This window comes from Platalea leucorodia, assembly GCF_965183815.1.
Source record: "Platalea leucorodia genome assembly, chromosome: 2".
Classification (NCBI taxonomy): domain Eukaryota; kingdom Metazoa; phylum Chordata; class Aves; order Pelecaniformes; family Threskiornithidae; genus Platalea; species Platalea leucorodia.
Window position 1 is genome coordinate 79,854,898 of NC_138824.1, and position 20,520 is coordinate 79,875,417.

The following is a 20,520-nucleotide window of genomic DNA, read 5'->3' on the forward strand; positions in this document are numbered from 1 at the left end:
GTTTTTTCCTCTGAAATACTTGTTGGGAAGAAAAAGTATTCTCTACTATCTGGAGAGAGATGAGACACGTGAGACTACCAGCTCAGTGGTCCATCAGCCCATAGCCATGATGCCCTCCGCCTTTCCCAGTCCCTGTCCCGTCCCTCACCCTTTCTTCTGCATCAGCACGTGTCTGCTTTCCCCTGTGTAAAAAGACTCTGAGCTCCTGTTGTCTCAGTAGGAAGCAAAGTTAATGCAAGGAAAATATTTTGGTAATTCAATTACGGGCCTCTAACAAACCTGTGCAGAGCGTATACAAGTAGTATTTTCAGGAGGGTTTTTTTAGTCAAATTTGTGCGGATTTTCACTGTGACGGAAAAGGCACTTTGCCACGAGAGCAACCTCTCTGCCAAACATCAAGTCCCTGCTCCGAAGTGTGGAAGCACTAGAGATTCTCATTGAAACAGCTGTATAAATATCGGCAAAACTGGGTTTTCCCCACCTTCGCTATGAAACGACTGAACTATTTTTGCTTATGCCTTCCAGAAAAAATTTCACCTGAGGCAAACGCTCACCGTGGAGCTTTACAGTCCAAATAGTTAAAATGGAGTCAAATTATAAGTGATAATATAAGCTTATAATGTGTCATACTTAAATATAGGTGTTGATGTCTGCTCCTTGCATAATACTACAAAGTCTCTTGAGTTTCGTAGAAATAAGAGAGACCAAAATTACCTTCCCTTAATAAGGTAATGTAAAACATATGTAAAAAATAGTGAAGAGTGAAAAAATTAATGAAAATTCATCTTTGAGTAAACAATACAAGAATGCTCATACTTACTATGCATATTTTTCATTGATGCTGAAAAAATTGAAACGTATATGGTTCATGATTCAGCTGCAAGATACCTGCAATAAGCAAGGGATCATTAAGAGGGGTTACAGATCTCTTGTTTCTTTCCCCATCCTTCTGACTTGTGAGTCTCACATTCTTTGCTCCACAGAGTTTTCGTTTCAGCAGCCTGTAACCAGGTGTGAAGTGTGCTTTCCTGGGAGCTGGAAAATGCAAGTTTGAACCTGCTAATTCTTACATGAATACTTCAGTCTCTTAAATCTATTATACCACTTCCACTGCCACCTTTCTCCTTTTTTTTTTTTTTTTTTTTTTTTTAATACTGCGTCAGTTCTCTACAGCCAAAGATACAAATTGGAGCCTAGATTTGGAGGGGAAACTTGAAGCAATGAATCCCAGTCTCAGACAAGTGTCTAATCCACAGCTACAGGAAAACACATAAATCTTTGAAACAGGCACATAACTTTCCCCATTCCGTGTAGAGGGAATTTCATAGCTAACTAGCCTTTGAGAATTATGTTCCAGGAGCTGGATGACTAAAATACTCACTCGGTTACAGTGTCTTTAGAAGATCCTGTAGGCATGACAGTCTGGAGAGTTACCCAATCTACCTTCCTGCAAGTATTTTTCAGATCCAAATTCTTTTTCCAAACAAAATTAGTAAAGAGGACAATGAGTGAGACTGTTCCAATTTGGAAAAATTACTTCCTTTCAATTAACACCAATACTGATGTTCATTTTAAAGCCACATGGAGGTTTTGCGTCTTTATAACGCTAGTGTAATTTCTCTCTGCGTGAACTAGAAGAAACAAATACTCTGGGCTGTATGAGCCAGAGCGCAGCCAGTCGATCAAGGGAAGGGATTGTCCCCCGCTATGTGGCACTCGTCAGACCACATCTAGATACTGCATCTGGTTTTGGGACCGGACACAGGAACGATGTGGACAAACTGGAGGGAGCTTGGGAGGACCCTAAAGCGGTGGGGCAGAAGCACTTGCCCTGTGAGGAGGGGCTGGGGGAGATGGGACAGCCTGAAGAAGGGATGGCTTCAGGGGTACCGAACAGCCCCCCAGCACCTACAAGGGATCACTGAGGAGGCAGAGTTGGGCTCCTCACAGCGGTGCAGGGCGGGAGGGTGAGAGACAAGAGGTACAAGTTGCAACAGGTTCAGGCTGGGTATAAAGAGAAACATTTTCCTATGTGCTCCCATGGAGAGGGAGGCAGTGGAGCAGGTCGGCCTGGGAGGCTGTGCCATCTCTGTCCTTGGAGGGTTTCAAGCCCCAACTGGTCCAAGCCCTGAGCAGCCTGGTCTGACCCCAGAGCTGGCCCTGCTTTGGGCAGCAGATTGGACTAGAGACCTCCTGAGGTCCCTTCCAGCCTGTAACCCTCAAGCCTTTAGGCACCCAAAATCCTACTAATGTTCAGTGGCTTTTATAATATTTTTGTAATAGCAAACATATGATTGACATCAACTTCAACCCTTCTGATCACCTCTAGCTTCCCTAGAGTCCTTCTTGGAGGGAAAGCCAAAAACTTAGGACCTTTTATTCTCTGATGAAACAATTCTTGTCTAGGCATTAAAACCTTTAAAAGCTTCTCAGACCCTATATGTATGGATTTAAGGCTTCAGTTCTCTAGATCTTGATTTTTTAAAGCAGGGAGTGCTTTTTTATTTAATCTGAGCTAACTAATAACTGTGTCATAATATATTAAAATCCTTCCTGAGAAGTATTCAGCTGAAATTTTTTTATGAAAAACTTAGATTATGTCATGTCTGTCTCTGACTCCCCAAGGATTTTTGAGTTCATCTTAGTTTCTAGGCTATTTAGCTTTTTTAAAAAGTAGGTTAAAAAGTGTTGCCTTTTAATCTATAGACTTTGCTATTTATATTAGGGCTGTGTAGGCCTCCATGATGTTGCCACCAGAAATGTGATGCTTTGTCTTTCTGTGTTGTACATTCTTCACCCATCTACAAATGGAAAAAAAAATATCGAGTAAGGACTGCCAAGTCACTCTTAAAATACTATCTGAATACACAAACCTTACAAAGTGCTGCTGCTTAAGTCTCCTGCTATCCCTAGACTGGAGGAAACCGCAAAATACCATATTGAAATGTACCAAAAATTGATAGAAGACTGGGAGGGGAAGAAACCTTTGTACATTTGGTACCTCCATACATGGCTGGTGATGTGTTTGTAAAAACGGGCAAACGCCCTCCAGCTAAAGAGGAGAAGCACAAACTAGTCCACTGGTCTTACCAGTAAGACAGAAAGCCAGGAAACCTTAAAATGACAGAGAAACGGCCTCACCCCAATGGCCAATTACAGCATGCAAAGGAAGGAGGATGGATGAAAAGGCAGATAATACATGTGATAGTGTTGTACAACTTGAATTATACTACTGGATATGCTGTGCATGAATTATTCTTTGCTCTTTGCAGTCTGGATATAGAGCATATAGAGGAAAAGTTAAAAGAAATAAAGAAAAAACAGTATCTGAAGTTGGCGCTTGAGGTGGTTTTCATAAGACGGAGATTTCTCAGTCTTAATTCTTTGTATTGATTTTTATGGGAAGTTTCTCTATGAAATATTTAGCAATGTGACTGCAGAAAAGTAACTTAGAAATAAGCTTTTACTTCGGTGGTTACTTAGAAGTTTCTGCAGGCATCCTTTGAAAGCAAATTATATCTCTCCATCCTTCTTCCTTCCCCCTCCACCTTCCAACAAGGAAAGCAGTATTATACCTTCCATAAAAATGGAGGCATTTAGTGACCCTTCTCCAGGGCTCAAACCAATATAAGCCAGGAGTAAACCTAGTGAAGCTTGTGTTAAAAAAAACAAACCAAAACAAAACGAGAAACAAAAAAACAAACAAACAAACAAACAAAAAAACCCCAATAAAACCACAATAATGCCAACAGATTTCCAGTAAGAGCTAAATGTTGGAGGTAGAAATACACAGCAGTGAAATATCCTGAATTTGTGTATTTATTTTCCTGTGGTTCCTTTGCACTACCCTATATAATCTTTGTCCTTCCAGCATTTAACATTGACATTCTCTTAGGATTATTCAAGAGAAAACATTAAGTATTTATAGCCATAGTTAATGTCTTTATAAATAGTTTATAATAGGATCTGCCATAATAAAAGTTTGAAATAGTTTCCATTATAATTCTTTGTTTTCACATATTCTAAAATTTACAAAATACTTGTTTTGGGGGGTGAAATTTTCCATGTTGTGTGTCTGAAAAGTATTTTTTCCTCTTTAACTCAGAGTATAATCCTTTCAGCTATTTTGGAATTATAGGCAAATGCGAAAAGTATTTTTTCCCTTTGTACAATAATAATAATAAAAATAAAGAAAATTCTCAGCTATACTTTTTAACAATCCCAGAGGGAAAACAAGTTAAGGTTGAAATATGTGGTAAGATCTACTGCCTTTGCTTGCTCTGAGGGAAAAATTAAAAATAAAGTTATAAATGATGGAAAAAAAACATTAAACTGTTCCCTGTAACATCTGCTAAGCTTATTAGCAGAAACTAATAAAACCCCACCCCCTTAATGACGTCGCTGCACATTCCCTTTGCCTGAGGCCATCCAGACGTGAACTGGCCGGGCTGCCGCGGTCCCGGCTGGTCTCGAGACCTTCGCAGATCCTTAGCGTGGCTCCGCTCGCTGGGCGGCCACGCGGCCCCAGCTGGTGAGGGGTCAGGGATGCGCCTGTCCTTGTCACACCTGCGACGAGCAGCGCTGGTGCTTCTCCTGTCCACTGCTTCTAGGGCTCTGCAGCCGCGCGGGGCCAGCCTGCATGGCTAAAAAAATGTAGGTTTTTTAGCCCAGCACAGACTCCTGTTGTTTTATGTCATCGTATATGTAGAGCTTTGCTCAGTCCAAGGGTTGGTTTTGTCACGCAAGTTATAGGTATTGTCATGAGACAGTACCAGAATGGCTTTCACATGTAGTCTTTCTCTAACTGCACCTGTGTCAAGCTGTCCTAAAAGATACTAAAATAGCATGAAATTCAAATGTACATGGAATTGAAACACAGGTTTTACTGAATATCTGGGCCTTGTGCGAGAGAAGGAGTAACAGACAAACCTACAGGTATGTGGACAAACAGGCCTTTCTGCATGGCGTCGCTGCTTCTTCATGTGGCTGCCCCTTGCCTGGAGACCATTTCCAGCGCCCCACAACTCTGGGGCAAAGGACCAAAATAGGAGATTCTGGATGTGGAAAGATTTCAAACCCCTTTACGCTTACAGCGCATCACCTCTCTGGTGTCGCGGTGTTCGTGTGACACGCCTGCCATGCCTGTCCGTAGCGTGTTGGGTAGTGGAGATAGCTGCTGCTGTAGCTGGCACTAATACCATTACAACCAGTAAGGTGATAGCGGTGTGGTTTTTAAAATGAGGGTTCACCCTCAGGGTGGTATAGGAAGTAATTTATGTAAGGAACATGGTAAAAGCCACATGTGGATGTTTTATCCTTATCTAGGTCTTCAAAAGTAAGGTGCGCAGGCAAGACACAACCCGATTCTGCAGCCTAATTAAAGCGCTCAGACGTTTTGGGAAAAATCAGGATTTTGGCCACTGCTACCAGAGTTGCATCATTTTAAACAGCAAAGTTGCAGGGTAAAAATCAGAAATAATCGAAAAAGCCTTATTCAGGTATTCATCTTTCGGGCAAGGCCTTCAGGCTGTCTCTCACTTGTCCATCCAGGCCCATCACTCTTGTGTTCCTTGCTGTGGCATTGCCTCATTTAAAATGGGCATCATGCCTGCTAACCCCCGCTGCCCATGCAGCAGGTGGCTCGGGGCCTTATTGGAGGTTTCTGGAAGCTCCATGGTGTCACCTCAAATGTTTTATCTACTGGACCTTGGCCTGTCTCATCACAGTTGGGTGTCTGTCTACATCCATTCTTACAGGCAAGCTTGGGACTCAGACACTTCACGTTGAAGTTGTAGTGGATCTTTATTGTTAGGTGTCAGAGAAATTGTCAACAGCTGAAAAAGAAAGTGTCCTTTATTCTGAATATTTGGGGGGATGTTCATTCTAAAAGTTCAGCTCTGTTATTTTACTCACGTCTGCGGTCACAGAAAGAAAATGAAACAAGTACAGCCAGTTCTGGCAGGAACTCATCCCATCATATTCCTTTCACCTCAGGACTCTGTGAATGTGAAGCGTGGGTGAAAAATGTAAATGCTAATGTTTGCTCCTTTTGATTTTGTTGAGGTTTTAGTAAAAATCCAGGTAAATTAAGGGAACAGTTAAATTTGAGGTAGTATTAATACACTGTTCGTCTTACCAAAATTCAAGGAAAGCAAATGCCAGTAGAGCAGTTGCAATCTTCCTTAACTTTTTGGAGCATGTAGCACTACTTGTAAGATTTAAAACACATTTTTTGTTGCATTACATCCATGGAAATGCACACACACACACAGACAAGTAACTGCACAATCAGATGATGGTGTATTTTGGCCTAATTGGTTTGAAATGAGTGGGTACATGCTATTGTCCCGCACTTGGTCCTAATTACCATTTTGTGCTCATGTAAGGAAGAAAATCCTGGTTCTGTGTAGTGGCAGCATTCCCAATTGAATTCAGTTGTTCCAAGTGATGAGGTATCTTGATTCTCAAACTAAATCCAATCATGTGTTTTGATTTCTCAAGCCTTTGTAATTCCTTCCTTTTTTAATTTTAAAACAATTTATTTCATTTAATTTGCAAGTTCTAGAACTATCATCAGTCTTTACCATCAGTCTTATTTTTAGCTTCCTGGAGCTTTCTATACAATATACTAGTATAAACATTATTTTTGTTTATTTAAAAAAAAAAAAAAAAAAGAAAAAAATTAGTTGAAATTGCCTCTTCTTAGAACTAAGCTATAAAAGAGATATAACACAATTGCACTAATTAAGAAGAGCGGTTGGTTTTCTTTGCTTTTTTTTCCCTTAGCAAAGTGCCAAAAAGGAAAGATCAATACAGGAAAACCCATTTCACTCTGCAGCAAAGGGAGCTGGAAAAGATCCACTTGAACTCTTAGAACTGAAATGCTGGAGGCTGGTGTAATTAAGTAAACCAGCTGAGAACTGAAAAATAACCTGATCAAACTAAGAGTTTATAAGTATGAAAGAGCTGATGCACAGTTCTGCATCTTTTGATAGAGGAAGTAGAGTTTGCTGGGAATTTGGTGATGAAAGGCTTGTCTTTTGCTGACAATTAGTTATTTTGCGCTGGAAATTGTTGGATTAAATGAAAAATGTTTGAATAGTATTTGGAAATTGCTGGAATATCTCTTGTTGCCCTTTTTTTTTAAATAAATAGGTGTGGGTTTGGTTCCAAATGGCTTTTCACTTTGAAATGCAATTTATAATTTAAAAAAAAAGTAATATTCATGCTGAAATAAAACTTTCTGCAACGCTGTCCACCAAAGTGTTTAATTGGCCAAGCTATTTTTATTGGTGTTTTAGTATTAGGACTCTTGGTGGGTTTTTTTTAAAGGTTTTGATATTTTAGTGGATTCTGTATTATTCTGTTAACATCTTTTCCAGGGTAGGACATCCACTTCAATAATTTATTGCAGATTTTTTTAAAAAGTATGTACAGTAGGCACAGTTATGCTTTTAAAAAAAGAGGAATTCATCTGTTCAAAAGCACATCTTTATAGGTGTTGCATAGTAAACTGATGTTCTTCCTGAGCAAAGTTTTTATTTTATTTAAATGAAAACCCCATTTTTGTCAGATTTGCCCACACAGCATTTGATTCATCAAGAGTGACCTCTTAAAGACAGAATTGCAGGTTCGTTGATCACTGCCACGTGTCTATAGTTGTCATTCCTTCTACCTCCTCTTTCTTCAATTGGTACCAGATTTTGAACGCTGATATGGTTGAGTCCAGTGATTAATTGTATGAGATACCCTAACATGTCAGGATCCAAGCTAAACCTTTTTTATATCTGTGCCATTTTTCCTGAAGCTCTCAGATACAGATGCAGTTGTTATTTCGTCAGTGTGGTCTTATAGGCAGCAGTGAGAATGCGGATGAGCTGGGGCTCCCTGGCTTTGTTCTGCTTTAGTGTGGCCTTTTTAAAATCAGCAGAAGGTCAGTGTAAATAAACAGACTTAAAAACAAAAGCAAAAGAAGAGCCAGCCTTAACGTTTGGTAATGCAGGTTTTCTGAAAAGCCTATTGCCTTTTCTCTTTGAGGTCCCTGTCCCCATTAAGCTGCTATAAATGTTGGTGACGGAGGTCTAAGAGAGACAGCGCATACTGTACCGCACAATAACCATTCTCGAAGGAGAGTACCCTGTTCTGCAGAATCTCAGCTTTCATTCCCCCAAAACAACAAATTTGTTACTGTGCTTGTGAAGAAAACTTCAAAATATTAACAATATAAGTGATGCAAAGAAGTCTGTAAGCATCTGTAAAAAGCCTAGAACAATAGCTCTGAGAGGTTTGAATTGCCTCATTTGTGTCATTAAATAGTTCAGATGACCTATGATGATCATTTACAGAATGAGGGTAGTTAACTATTTGCGTCCTCATTAAGAAAGGCCAGGGGGATATGGTGCAGGTCTTACTGTGAGCACATCTTGATTTGGGTTCTTAAGTATATGATCTCCAGAAGGGGCAACCGTTTATATTTTAGGTTTAAATTTTTTAAAGCAAGGTGTCAAGTTCAAACCTTGCAAAGGAGGAGTCTAGAAGTCGTGCGTGCACAAGCTGCATTTTGAACAGAGCTAGATGTTATTTTGGTGACTGGCATAGGTGGAGTTTGGAAAGAACCATCATGCGTGCTCCGTACCTTGTAATCAGCAGGAATTAAATGGTCTCATTCCCTTGTCAGGATGCTTGTAAAGAAGACATGTTTTATTCTTCAGCTTCATGAAATGGCAGGAGAGACTGTGAGGGGAGAGGGGGCCGAGTGTGCTCTTTTCCTCTCCAGCAGTTCGGTTTTGGCATTTTGGGAAAGAAGCATACTGGAGTTCCTCCTCGAGAAGAGGCAGCTGCAATAAAAGCCAAGACTGAAGAATGCAATGGTGTGGGCCAAGGAGAGCTCGTTAGCCTTTGGGGACGAGCTGCTGGCTTGCTGACTCTCTTCTGGCTCTGTGGTAAGGAGCAGCCTAGAAATACAGAAGCATAGGGCTCATTGAAAGTTTCTGATGAAAGTATTTTTCAACAGAAAATACTGAGATTGGCTAAGTAAGTGACTCGTTTTGTGAGAATCGGCTTCTGGCTTTGGGAAATGTTGTTTTTCATTAAACTACAGAGCATATGCAAAACAGTAACACATTGATTTGGCTATGCTGTCACGGTGCCTTCCTAGAGTCTATTTTAGTTCTCGTGTTCACATTCTCTCCTCTGAGATGGGGAGACTCTACTGGGTCCTGAGAGACGCGGCTTGATGCATGGAGCCATCTTGGATGAGAAAATGGGAGCACAAGTACGTGAACTCTGGTTCCCATGCGGCAAGGGCATCAATTTGACAACATTAAATATTTGGACTTTCTGGAATGTTTTCATTTTTGTGAAACCTCTCCTATTTGCCTTTTTTTCCCCCCAAAGCAAATACAAAGAAATAGTGCAACCCCTCCAGGGGATAAATGAAAATTTGTGGGTTTGGCATTGGTTTTTTTTGAGGGGAGGGTATTTATTGAACAATAATGACCCCCCCAAAAAATCCTCCCAAGAAGCTGACGACTGCTCAGCACTCAGTTAAAGCAGACTGAAGCTTGCAGATTTCTTCAGGGGGTAAGATGAGGGCCAGACAGCCAACTGATGAATTTCTGTCAGAAGGGCTAGATGCAGAAATGGGAAGTGCCCGGCTTCCTATTTAGGTTTCAGGTTTAGGTTTTAGTTTAGGTGTTTTCCCTAAATGTCTGGCCTGTTTCTGCCTTCCTGAGGGGAAGATTGACTGGTAACTCCCAGTCCCTGTGGATGGCAATGCTGCTTCAAGTATCAAATGTAAACTCCTTTCCTGAAATAGCCTCGGCCATTCCCTGCCCCAGGGTTAGCCTGGAGCGCAGGACAGGGCCCTGGAGGACTCTGTGAGCATATTTTAGAAGAAAGGCAGAGGCGTTGTGCCTTTAGATGCTATTTCAAAGTCGAAAAAGTTATTTTTCCTTAATTCTTCAGCCAGATCTCCCTTATTTATGGCATCAGTGCTAAAATATGCAGGACGAAGGAAGAGCAATCCTTGAGTAAGGGGATGGGATGTAAATAAACTATTCTTAGTCGACCTGGCGAGCTCTGTGCTGAACCATAGCTATACGCAAGGCTGCCTTCTCCAGAGCTACTTGCGTGGCGCATTAGTAAGATTCCCAGTGCTCCAGGAAGGTTTAATTTGAGAACAGTGGTATGTCGGTGCACAAAGCCAAATCGAGCCCGGTGATGTAGTCCAGGAAATAAGCTGTCCTGGTTGCCCAGAGCACAGGGGAGCGTGCTGCAGCGTTAGCTTCCCTGGAGCCAGCTCAGCTCCAGCTGTACGACTTAGTTCAGCAAAAGCCAAGCAGCCCTAGGAGCACAACGGTAGTGTATCTGAGCTAATAACCCAGCTTTTTACCTCTGTATGGGAAGCATTTCTGCAAACCTATCCCAGCAGAACTGAGAGTTGAGTGTTTATTTAAAATAAGCGTTAAATTTAATTTTGCATGATCTTGACAACCCGTCCACCGGTGGGGTTTGAATGTTTGGGATCCGTTATACTTTGGGAAGTGTTAGTGGGCTCAGCTCACATGTTTGGACATTCTCAAATACCTGCAGGATCACAACCCAAATTTTTAAGGCGAGATTGAAGTAAATAGAACTTTCTGTTATGTGTAATTAGGAGCAGGAAAAAGCGTTGCGAGTAAAGAAAGCTCAAACGCATGTTTGAATGCTTTTTGTAAATCCTCTTGACATTGTGAAGGATTAAGATGTTATTGCTGGTTTAAATGTAAAATATCTCCAAAGGCACATCAGTATTGTTTCTAAGCTATAATTTATTTCTTTTAAAAAACTATTAATCTAGGTAATACCAATCTCCACTAACAAAAGGAGACCCTCAATTAGCAGAAATAAATCTATCACAATGATAACTGAAGGTTTCTGTGATTTTCTACGGAAGTTTGCATTTCTGCATTAAAAAAAAATTGTATTGAGAGGGAGGCTAGTTGTTTGTTCCTTATGAATCAGACTTGGAGGTAATCAAAAGGTAAGTACTTTCCTCTCCTCCCCATCATGTCTTCTGTAGCCTCTTTTATTTGGGATGTTTATCTGCGGAGAAAAAGGAAATCAAAAAGAGCGTTAATGAAATCGAGTATGGTCTTTCATAGCTCAGCCAAATTTCTAATGAATAGATTTCTCTGGGTCAAAGCCAAGATCTGTGTATTGTTTTGGACGGGTAAAAGCTTTACAGTTGTGTACCCAATTGCTGCACTGGCATCTGTGGGAGGGAAGAAACCTTAAATGTATGAGGGGGGATCATCTGGTTATTTATGGCATGGTAACAATGTGTATAAAGATATGATCCGACACATATGTCAAAGTAATTCCTGTTGACTGACTTCAGGGAAAATGCATTGTAAATCCAGCTACTCGGTGTGCTTGGGATTCTGATACAAAGGTAGCTGCTGTGGAGGTTTTTCTGGGGCTGTCGGACAATTTATTTTGCAGTCAGGCTGATTTTCTCTGGTTTTAATTCATTTAAGAAAAGTCATCTTTAGAAAAATAAACAAAAAACAACACTCCTTCTTTCCCTTCCCTTCCCTTTCCCAAAGTAACCCTCTGTATGTGGGAAATACCATGTTAATGTCTTAAATTAGCAGGATGCATCCAGAAACAGCATTTGTAGTTTCTTGATTTTTTTTGTTTAATAAAGTTCATTTTACCACAAAGTACGTCATTGCTGAAACTGAATTTTTGTAAGAGGTTTCATCTTTACCAACTTTCCTACCACCAAATACTGAAACTGCTATTTTTAAAATGCTTTTAGAAGTGTTACGTCAGGTGTTTTTTTTTAAACCCACAGTTATCAAAGTTTCTTGATTTATTGTTATCATGGCCTTAGCAGCGATACGGAGGTATTGTAGGTACTCAGACAGGGGTGAAAGTGGCCTTAACTGTTGCCGTGGATGTCTGTCTTGTTCTTCATTGTATGGTGATGAGTATGCACAAAGAGGCACGCGGATTTATTAATTATTCAGAACCAAGGCTGTTTATCTGGAAGAAGTATGTGTAAAGCTATAGTGAAAGTGGTGCTTTCACTGCCTGCAGTCACCAACCTTGGTAACTAAAGCCCTTACAGCCACCAGTGCTTCCAGTCTCCTGATCCTGTGGCAGGGAAACTCGAGCCCATTTTACAGATGAGGGATTGAGGAGAACAGAGACCAAACGACTTCCCAGGGCGATACATGGCATGTGTGACAGAACTGGGTGTTGGATACGGCTGATGTTATCCTCATCGAGAATCTTAGCAGAAAGCGATCATCCTTTCCAAAGTGGATGAAATTTCCCCCCCCACACCGAGACTGCATGGTTTTCAGTATTTTGTTTCTTCGTGTTCTCTGTGAAGTGCAAACTGTAATAAAAAAGACTGGAATACTTGAGGAAGATGTCTCCCAAATTAGCAAGCTATGGTTTCTTATGGAAAACCAGCATCCGAGCCATTGGTGAAATATAGCAGCCCAGGAGAATAAAAGGCTTACCAGGGTTCGAAAGACCTCCATTTACATAAATATGCAGAGACATCTGTTACAGTCATGAGTGACCTGCTGGTTTAAATCATCAGCAGGGGAAACTTGTAGTCGATCAGCATTGCCTGCAGTAGCAGGTGCTACTTTAGGCAACAGGAATTACTGAAGAGGTTTTCGATGAACAAAGACCTTTCTGCTTGCCAAGAAGAGACATACGGGAAATTGAAACAAACGGCACACGCCTACAGTCTTTCATTTGTAATACGCAACGAGAGCATAGCGTGTGCTTCTGCATCCAAATCTTTACATGATTAGTTATAGGTATGGTGTGGCTGACAAAGCTGCAAAGTTTACGTCTGAGAAGTACTTATGGCTTTTCAAACCAAACTACTTAAGTCAGATTCCCAAACAGAAATGAATCATCAAGATTTAATGGAAAATGTTCAAAACAAATTCATCATTTAAAAAACAATGTTTTTATTATCAGAGTATATGCCCAAAATAGTAATGTAAAACTGTCATCCTAAAGGTTACGATTACTTAAGTGAATAATTGAAGTTTAATTCTTGCTCACCATTAATCAGCAGAGACATTATGACATTATAACTTTATATAATGCCAGGATATTTGTATTCCTTGTCGGCACAAGGTATATGGCGTTCTCTCTCTTTTTTTCTCTCTCTCTCTCCTCCCCCTGCCCCATAATAAAATTTGTAATCTCATCTTAAATTTACATTTGTTTCTATTTTATGGGAACTTTATTTAAGTTCTCTTCGTAACATGGTTTTGTAGGGAAAGAATCTGTTTTTTCAGTGGATGAACTACCAGACAGAAAACTAGATTACAAATTTGGGGCTGCAAAAAGGTTATGATTTGTTGTGTTATACATGACTGTAATTGCCAGCAGTTCTGGAAAGAAAATGCTCACACAATAAAAAGGAGTGTCCAAAGAACCTGTAGCAAAGCCACAGAAATAAAAGAGTTGGCATTTGCAAAGGCTTCCAGGATTTGAAATGCTCCCTCTGGCTCTCTCATATATGTTAAATACTGCTCTTTAATTATAATAAAAGGTACAGTACACCTTGAGTACTTGATTCACTATATTTAATGGGTGCCACACATTGGGACATAACAGCTCTAATAACTATATGAGATCTTTAAATATCTTAATAATTCCCACCTCTATTTTGATAACAAGTTTCATACTAAATTGAGATAAAACAAAACCTGTTCTTTTCTTTCCCTTTGAACAGAGCGTGGATCACACTTCTCGTAAACCTCATCATATTGAGGTTGGGCTAAGATGAGCATAACCAGTGACGAAGTGAATTTCTTGGTGTATCGCTATCTCCAGGAATCGGGTAAATTTCCTGTCTTTCCTCACAACTTCAGGTCATAGATGAAATGGGAAAATTGGCTTTTTACATGGTGTTGCTTTAGGAATGTTGCGTTGAGTGTTTCAGACTGATAGACTAAATATTTCTTGCACAAACCCATGTTCTTTGAAATCATAGTCTTGAACATAATAAAAGTGCAAACATACGCAGGTACAAAGTAAACATTGCAGTTAGGCAAAACAAGGAAATAAATAACATTATGTTAACAAATGTTTTTTGTCGAGTTGTATCATCTCAGCCAAAGTCATTTTTGGCAGCATAGGCACAAAGCACATGGATTTTGTATCTTTTTTCTTAGCTACTTGAAATAGTTCTGTCAGATACTTATTAAGTAAAGAGGGATTGTCTAAATTGGTTTTATATTATCTGTAAATGGAAATTTGGGTGCAAGCCTCTGATGTTTTAGAATTTCATAATTATGTATGTAAACTGGCTGCACAAGTGTCAGTGTGGCTCTGTCTTAGTACCACTTCCACCTCTATCTGTTTTCATACCTGAAAATAATGTCTTTACAGGGCTTTTCCTTTTAGAAGGAAAGCTTTGTCTTTCCTTCAAAAAAAAAAAAATTAAATTGAAACTTAAGTTTAGTGTCTGTTTTGTTTTCATAGTCTTGATTCCATTCTTTGACTGCAAGAAGTAGAAGTTCTCTTCACTAACAGAAAATGTTCTGTTAGTGCAGAGATGATAGGGGAGGTGAGAAACATTGGCAAAGGATTTATCGCTAGAATCCCAGTTTACTTGGTACTGGCCCTATGTTCTGGGTTGGTAAAAGTAGAATTGACTAAAAATATTTGGGGTTTTATATGCTGAAACAAAAAAAAAAATTCTGTGAAAAATACATGTCTTCCTGTGAGAAGACTTGACGCCAGTTTTAGAATAAGTCCTCCAGACCTGAGAGGTGTCTTGGACAGGGGACCAAATCCCAGCAGGTAGAAGATACTGGGTTAGCCTGCTTCTGTTGGTCATTATAACTAGCATTCATTATCTACATTATTTTGATTTGTTTCTTCTATTTCCAAGACTATTTCAATCCCAGGAATCCAAACCCCTATGCAAGGTATCTCCACTGAAATTGGGAAGAAGATTTATAATACTTTTTCAGGATTTGGTCTTTTAAAACTGTTCTTTGAGAGTCCAGTTGTGGCCTGTGTTAGTAGCTGTCTTCTCACATTGTATTCTTCTCTCTAATAACGGAGCTTATAAAAAAGTAGTCTAGTTCTGGCATGCAATCAGATGAAAGAAAAATAGGAACTATCTAACTAAAATTTCATCCAGACAAAGTTTATTTTTAAAAATAAGCTATTGGGCACTGCACTGGAAAGGTCTTTTGAACATTAGAGCGGTGTGCAGATGGACATAATTGAAGCCTAAAGAATCCTGAAATTGTTTTATGTTGTTATATTGTATTGTAGGAGATTCTAGATAACAGTGTATTAATACAGCAACTTTTCCTGATGTGATAGAAGAAAACCAGCCTTTTTCATTCCTTTTGATAAATCAGTAGGTGGGTTAGTGTTGGGTAATGATTCAGAAGGAGGCTTTACAAGGTCAATCAAGAATGGTGGTATCAGCCAAATGCCAGGAAAAAGTTCTTCTAGGTAACCCATCTCCCACAAGCAAGCAATCACTTTTGCCATTTTAGGGAGAACTTCACATACAAGTTTTCATATTAATTGCGAGTTGTACTGCTCTTATCTTCTTATGTAACAGGCCAAATGTTTTTCTTACTTAATCCACACATACTAAAGGCATTCACAAAAACATTGTATTTCCACTGTTCTGTCGTATTTTACCCATATAAGAGAGTAGAAGTTGAGGTTAAATATTTGAAGAAATACTCAAATATGCTTCGAACTGGGCATATTGAAATCTAGATGCTAGGTATTGATTTAGGAGATATAGCTGACAGTTTGCTAGTAATTCCATTCAGCAAATAAGAGCTATAACCAATCCGGAATCCACTAATCTATTTAAAAAGCTTCTTACATTTAGTTTGAATCTTCTTTCATACCATCATTGTTTTTTCCAAAGAAATTTTTATATCTGTATTTTCAGATAAAGTAGGGTAATAAGACAGAAATTGTTATACAGCATCTTGCCTTTCCACCTGCTAGTATAAATGCCATAAGATGCGACAGCAGACGGAAGATGTTTAATCAATAGCTTCAGAAATAATGCATGCCAAATTTAAGAGTGCTAGTGTTTAAATACAGTTTAAGTTCAAACCCCTACAGTTTAAGGAGTTTGCTGAAAAGAGGGTTATTACATTGATTATTTATTAACATTAGTTGAACCCAAAGCTTCTAAAAATTATATCAAACACAGCCATAAAGGTTGCTTACAAGACCGTACAAAAGTTCAATTTTTTTTTCTCAGGTATCTCTCCTTTAATCTTATCTTGTAAAACTTCCACGCTTTCCCATAAAATGTAGGCAAATGGTAGGAGGAAATGACAAAAGGAAATACATATGGTGGAACAAGTACATAAAAAGCAGGCTGTCCCTATATTTCAAGCATTTTGCTGCTGCAAGGCACAGCAGCACTGGAGATTATTTGAAACATTATACCAAAGATACTTATGGGTGCTTTACACTTCATTGTGAAAATGCTGGCAGGTCATTCTAGCAGAAGTTCAGCTCTTCAAAAATTCAAGTTAGAAGCAAAATTCAATAATTATGTTTCCTCCTCAATTCTCTGTCAGACTAGAAAACTTGCACAGGAGAGTATTAATAGAGTTGAACTGTCTAAACCATTATTGTTGCTTTTTAACAAATCTTGGCATACCAAGGGGAGTTCCAGTGAACTGGAAAAAGCAAATGTTGTGCCAGAATTTTTAAAGGTTAAACAAGATGATCCAGGTAACTATAGGTCAAGCAAAATCATTGGAAGGTTGAAACTAGATACCTCCAACAAAAAATGAAGAGATGACATCATGCCTAATGCCAGCCAGCAAGTTTTTATGGATAATAGATCTTGTCAAGCAAACTTGATACTGCTTTTTCCAAGATAACAAATGAAGTTGACAGAGATAGCTGTGCTGACAATAATACACTTAGAGTACTTTATGACATTTACTTAGTCTTGTCGACACTGTGGTTAAAAACAAAATGAAATAACAGTGTCTAAAATCAGTGTAATCCAGGGTTACCAAATGGATTAAAAATGGGCTAACAGAAACATCTTGAAAAGTGATTAGAGTTGGGGAATATTCATCTCAAAGGTTGCTTCTAGTGGGAACTCACAGGAATCTGTTCTTGGCATAATACTGCTCAATAGCTTTATCAGTTATCTGGAAGGAAGTATAAAAAGATTCTCAAGTACATTTGCAGATGGAATGAAATGGTAAGTTGTGGCACTTGATGAGTTATACTGACTGATCATGTGGTTTAACAGAAAAAATACAGCCAGGGAGACTGCTTTGAGATGCCTGCTGCTGGAGAAGCAGGCTGGAGAAGATGCCTGGTCCAGGGGCAGTGCAGTCAAATCCATCTAGTATAAGACAGGACTTGGACAAGTTAAGGCTCTAATTGCTTGGCTGCATTAAAATAGGTAAATGAATAATTGCCTCTTCACATAGGTGACTGTCTCAGGGCTTATCTATGTGCAGAAAAAAAAAACAGTCAGGCATAATTTCCATTTCGGCTCCATGGGTATAGGATGGTATAGGAATTCCACCACTAAGGTGGCGAGGCGTTGTCACTTCTGCTGGAGGACCATGAATGCCCCCCTTCTTGAGGTATAAAGAAATCAAGTGTTTAATTTCAGTTTAAGATTGTTACTTCCTATCCAAAAGCCAAGTCTCACAATGTTCAGTTTGCTCCTTTTTGAATATGAGCTTTTTGGTGCACTATTTAAAGTGGCCCAATTCTTAAAAGTGCTGACTACTTCTAAGCTTTGTTCATCTCAGAAGTCAAACTTTTAAAATTCAGGTTATATTTATTTGTAGGTGTCTTGATTTAAAGACTACCTTTAAGTGAAAACGTTGGCCTCAGTTACAAAAATCAGGCTTAGGTTATGTCTACACTACGAGTGTACTACCACTGTGGAGACAGGAGCACACAAAATACTCCTGTGGTGGACGTAGTTATACCAGCAAAGCAGGTGCATTGACAAAAGTGCAACAAGCTTTACCAAAGAAGCCACAGTTCTGGCATCCAAATTTTGTTGATTCAGTTTTGTACCTCTTCAAACTCCTGAGAAGCATACTTTTGCTAGCAGCCATCTTCACTGCTGACATAGTCCTCTTTGTTTTCTTCAGAGTGAAGAGTTGTGTTTCTACAAAACTGTGTAGAATTCAGAATAGAGAGTTTTCCTGGTTTGCTTTCTCTGCCCAAAGGAGAAACAGATAATTATTTGTCTTTTGGAATGAAGGTCAGAGCAGTTCAACACAATGGGAGTAATAAGGATTCCAAGGAAAATTGGGGGGGGATGGCAAAACCAAGGGAAATCAAATCTCTCATGTACCTTTTAATCTAAAATGTGCTGCCATCTCTTGTGAGTGACAAATCCTATCATAGGTCCAAATGCTACAATACATTACCTTCCCTACCTAGCCCAAAATGTCAATTCAGTTATTTTTCAAATTTGGTATTTTTGATGCATTGATCAAATTAAATGTGTTCCTTTTCTAGCACTTACATGCATGTTGCAGTATAGAATCCTTATGAAGATCAGCTCCCCAGCAGTGTGCAGCTCATACTGCTCTCTAGTAGGGCATTTATTGTAGTGGATGTCTGGCAATAACTCGTTAGAGTTAAGGTTGTGTAACAGTTTCCATTTTCGTTCATACTTTTACTATTCAGTTTGAATTTTTCCATGTTTTATGACATACACTTAATAAATTATTCCTCAGTGTACAATCCGTACCATGTCCAAGACAATAAAAACACTAGCTGGATGCTTTTGCTAAAAAGATGTCAATGAAATTTTTAGCTGCTGACTTGGGACAATTTACCATTATACTTTAGAACTGTCATTTGTTTTCTTCCCAACCATACAAATTAAGGCAGCTAATAACGTAGTTGTTTTCCATCTGCAGATTCAGGATGACAGCAGCGTGTTGGTCTGTTTGGTTCATGGTTGACAGATTTTCCTTGTTTTGCTAAAAGATAAGATTTTCTCTCACATTTTAAGCATAGGCTCAAGGGCACATAGAGCATGAAGTATCATAGAATCATAGAATCGTTAAGGTTGGAAAAGACCCTTAAGATCATCGAGTCCAACCGTTAACCGAGCACTGCCAAGTCCACCACTAAACCATGTCCTCGAGCACCATGTCTACCCGTCTTTTAAATACCTCCAGGGATGGAGACTCAAGTGTTTCTGTGAATCACAGCACAAAATCCTTTGTAGCGTTAGGCATGTGCAAACATGGGCCTTTCCTGTTAACCACATCCAGGGCATCTTACTCTCATTCTGCCTTTGGAAATTATGAGATAATCCAAAATATGGGTGTTCTGTAGCTTCTGGGATTTCATCATTGTGATGTTGTCCGACTAGATACTGGTCATTGGAATAGAACTAGATTGCAATTCTTCCAATGCCATTTACAGTTTTTTGAAAAGGAAGCAACAAAATTTGAAGGAAAATATCTTCTTTATGATTCATTTTCTTTTTTAACAAAGGAATTTTATACGAAATGTAAATATTGCCGTTTGCTTGGGTAAGTTCTCAGGCAGTGGGGAATGACTGAAGATCAATATTCTGTCCTTTTGAATTTGTGCCTTACGCAATGGTCTGTACTTACATAAGCCTATGTACTTTTTCTCTGAAGTCCGTATTTTTTCTGCATGTGAGGTACGTTTAGAGTATTTTGAACAACTGTGTATGGCACAGAGTTCCTGAGTCACAGATGAGAAAAGTGTATGTTGAAAATAATTCAGATTAAGCATAGCATAAAATATTGGCATATATAGCTCAGCTAAATTTGCTTCAAAGCTAACTGTTTCCTTTGCGTAGGAAGGCTGCTGCTAGGTAGAAGGGGAACTTACAGCGCATGGGTTTTGCTTAAATTATTCAAGAATAATTCATTAGAAGAATAAATCACTTGGTCAATAAAGGCACTTGTCCAGTGTGACAGTAAAAACAATAGTGTGCACTGATAGTAGAGTCAGCGGATAATGATTTTTCTTTTGCTTTTTTTGTGTTTTCTTCCAGTTTGGCTCACTAGGATCATTGGAGAGTTCAGGCTGGATGTTATCTCAGGAGATGACAGAATCAGAGAATAGCTCAGGTTGGCAGGGACCTCTGGAGATCATCTAGTCCAACTCCCCTGCTCACAGCAGGGTCAGCTGCAGCAGGTTGCTCAAGGGCTGTCTCCAGTTGGGTTTTGAATATCTCCCAAGGATGGAGAGTCCACAGCCTCCCTGGGCAGCCTGTTCCAATACGCGACCACTTTCACATTAAAAAAGGGGTTTTATTTTGTTTCAGTGGCATTTCATGTGTGTTTCAGTTTGTGTCTGTTGCCCCTTGTCCTGTCACTGGGCACTGCTGAGAAGAGCCTGGCTTTGTCCTCTGTGCACCCCCCTCAGGTATTTACGCACATGGATAAGGTCCCCCATGAGCCTTCTCTTCCTCAGGCTGAGCAGTCCAGCTCTCTCGGCCTCTCCCCGTGTGCCGGA

General features: G+C 39.5%; 1 protein-coding gene across 8 annotated transcripts in view; it reads left to right on the plus strand.

Moving 5' to 3' along the window:
* The window catches only part of TBL1X (transducin beta like 1 X-linked), a 205,561-nt gene that overhangs the window by 135,462 nt on the left and 49,579 nt on the right, over positions 1-20,520 (plus strand). For 6 of the 8 annotated variants that reach the window (XM_082337750.1, XM_082337748.1, XM_082337752.1 and 3 more), the window contains one exon: positions 13,757-13,864. The exons of 1 other annotated variant lie outside the window; for it this stretch is intronic. In XM_082337750.1, coding sequence (XP_082193876.1) covers positions 13,807-13,864 — 58 coding nt within the window. In that variant the 5' untranslated portion in view covers positions 13,757-13,806. Of the gene's footprint in view, positions 1-13,756; positions 13,865-20,074; positions 20,133-20,520 lie in introns of those variants that run through there. One more of the 8 variants, XM_082337754.1, reaches the window with a different exon arrangement.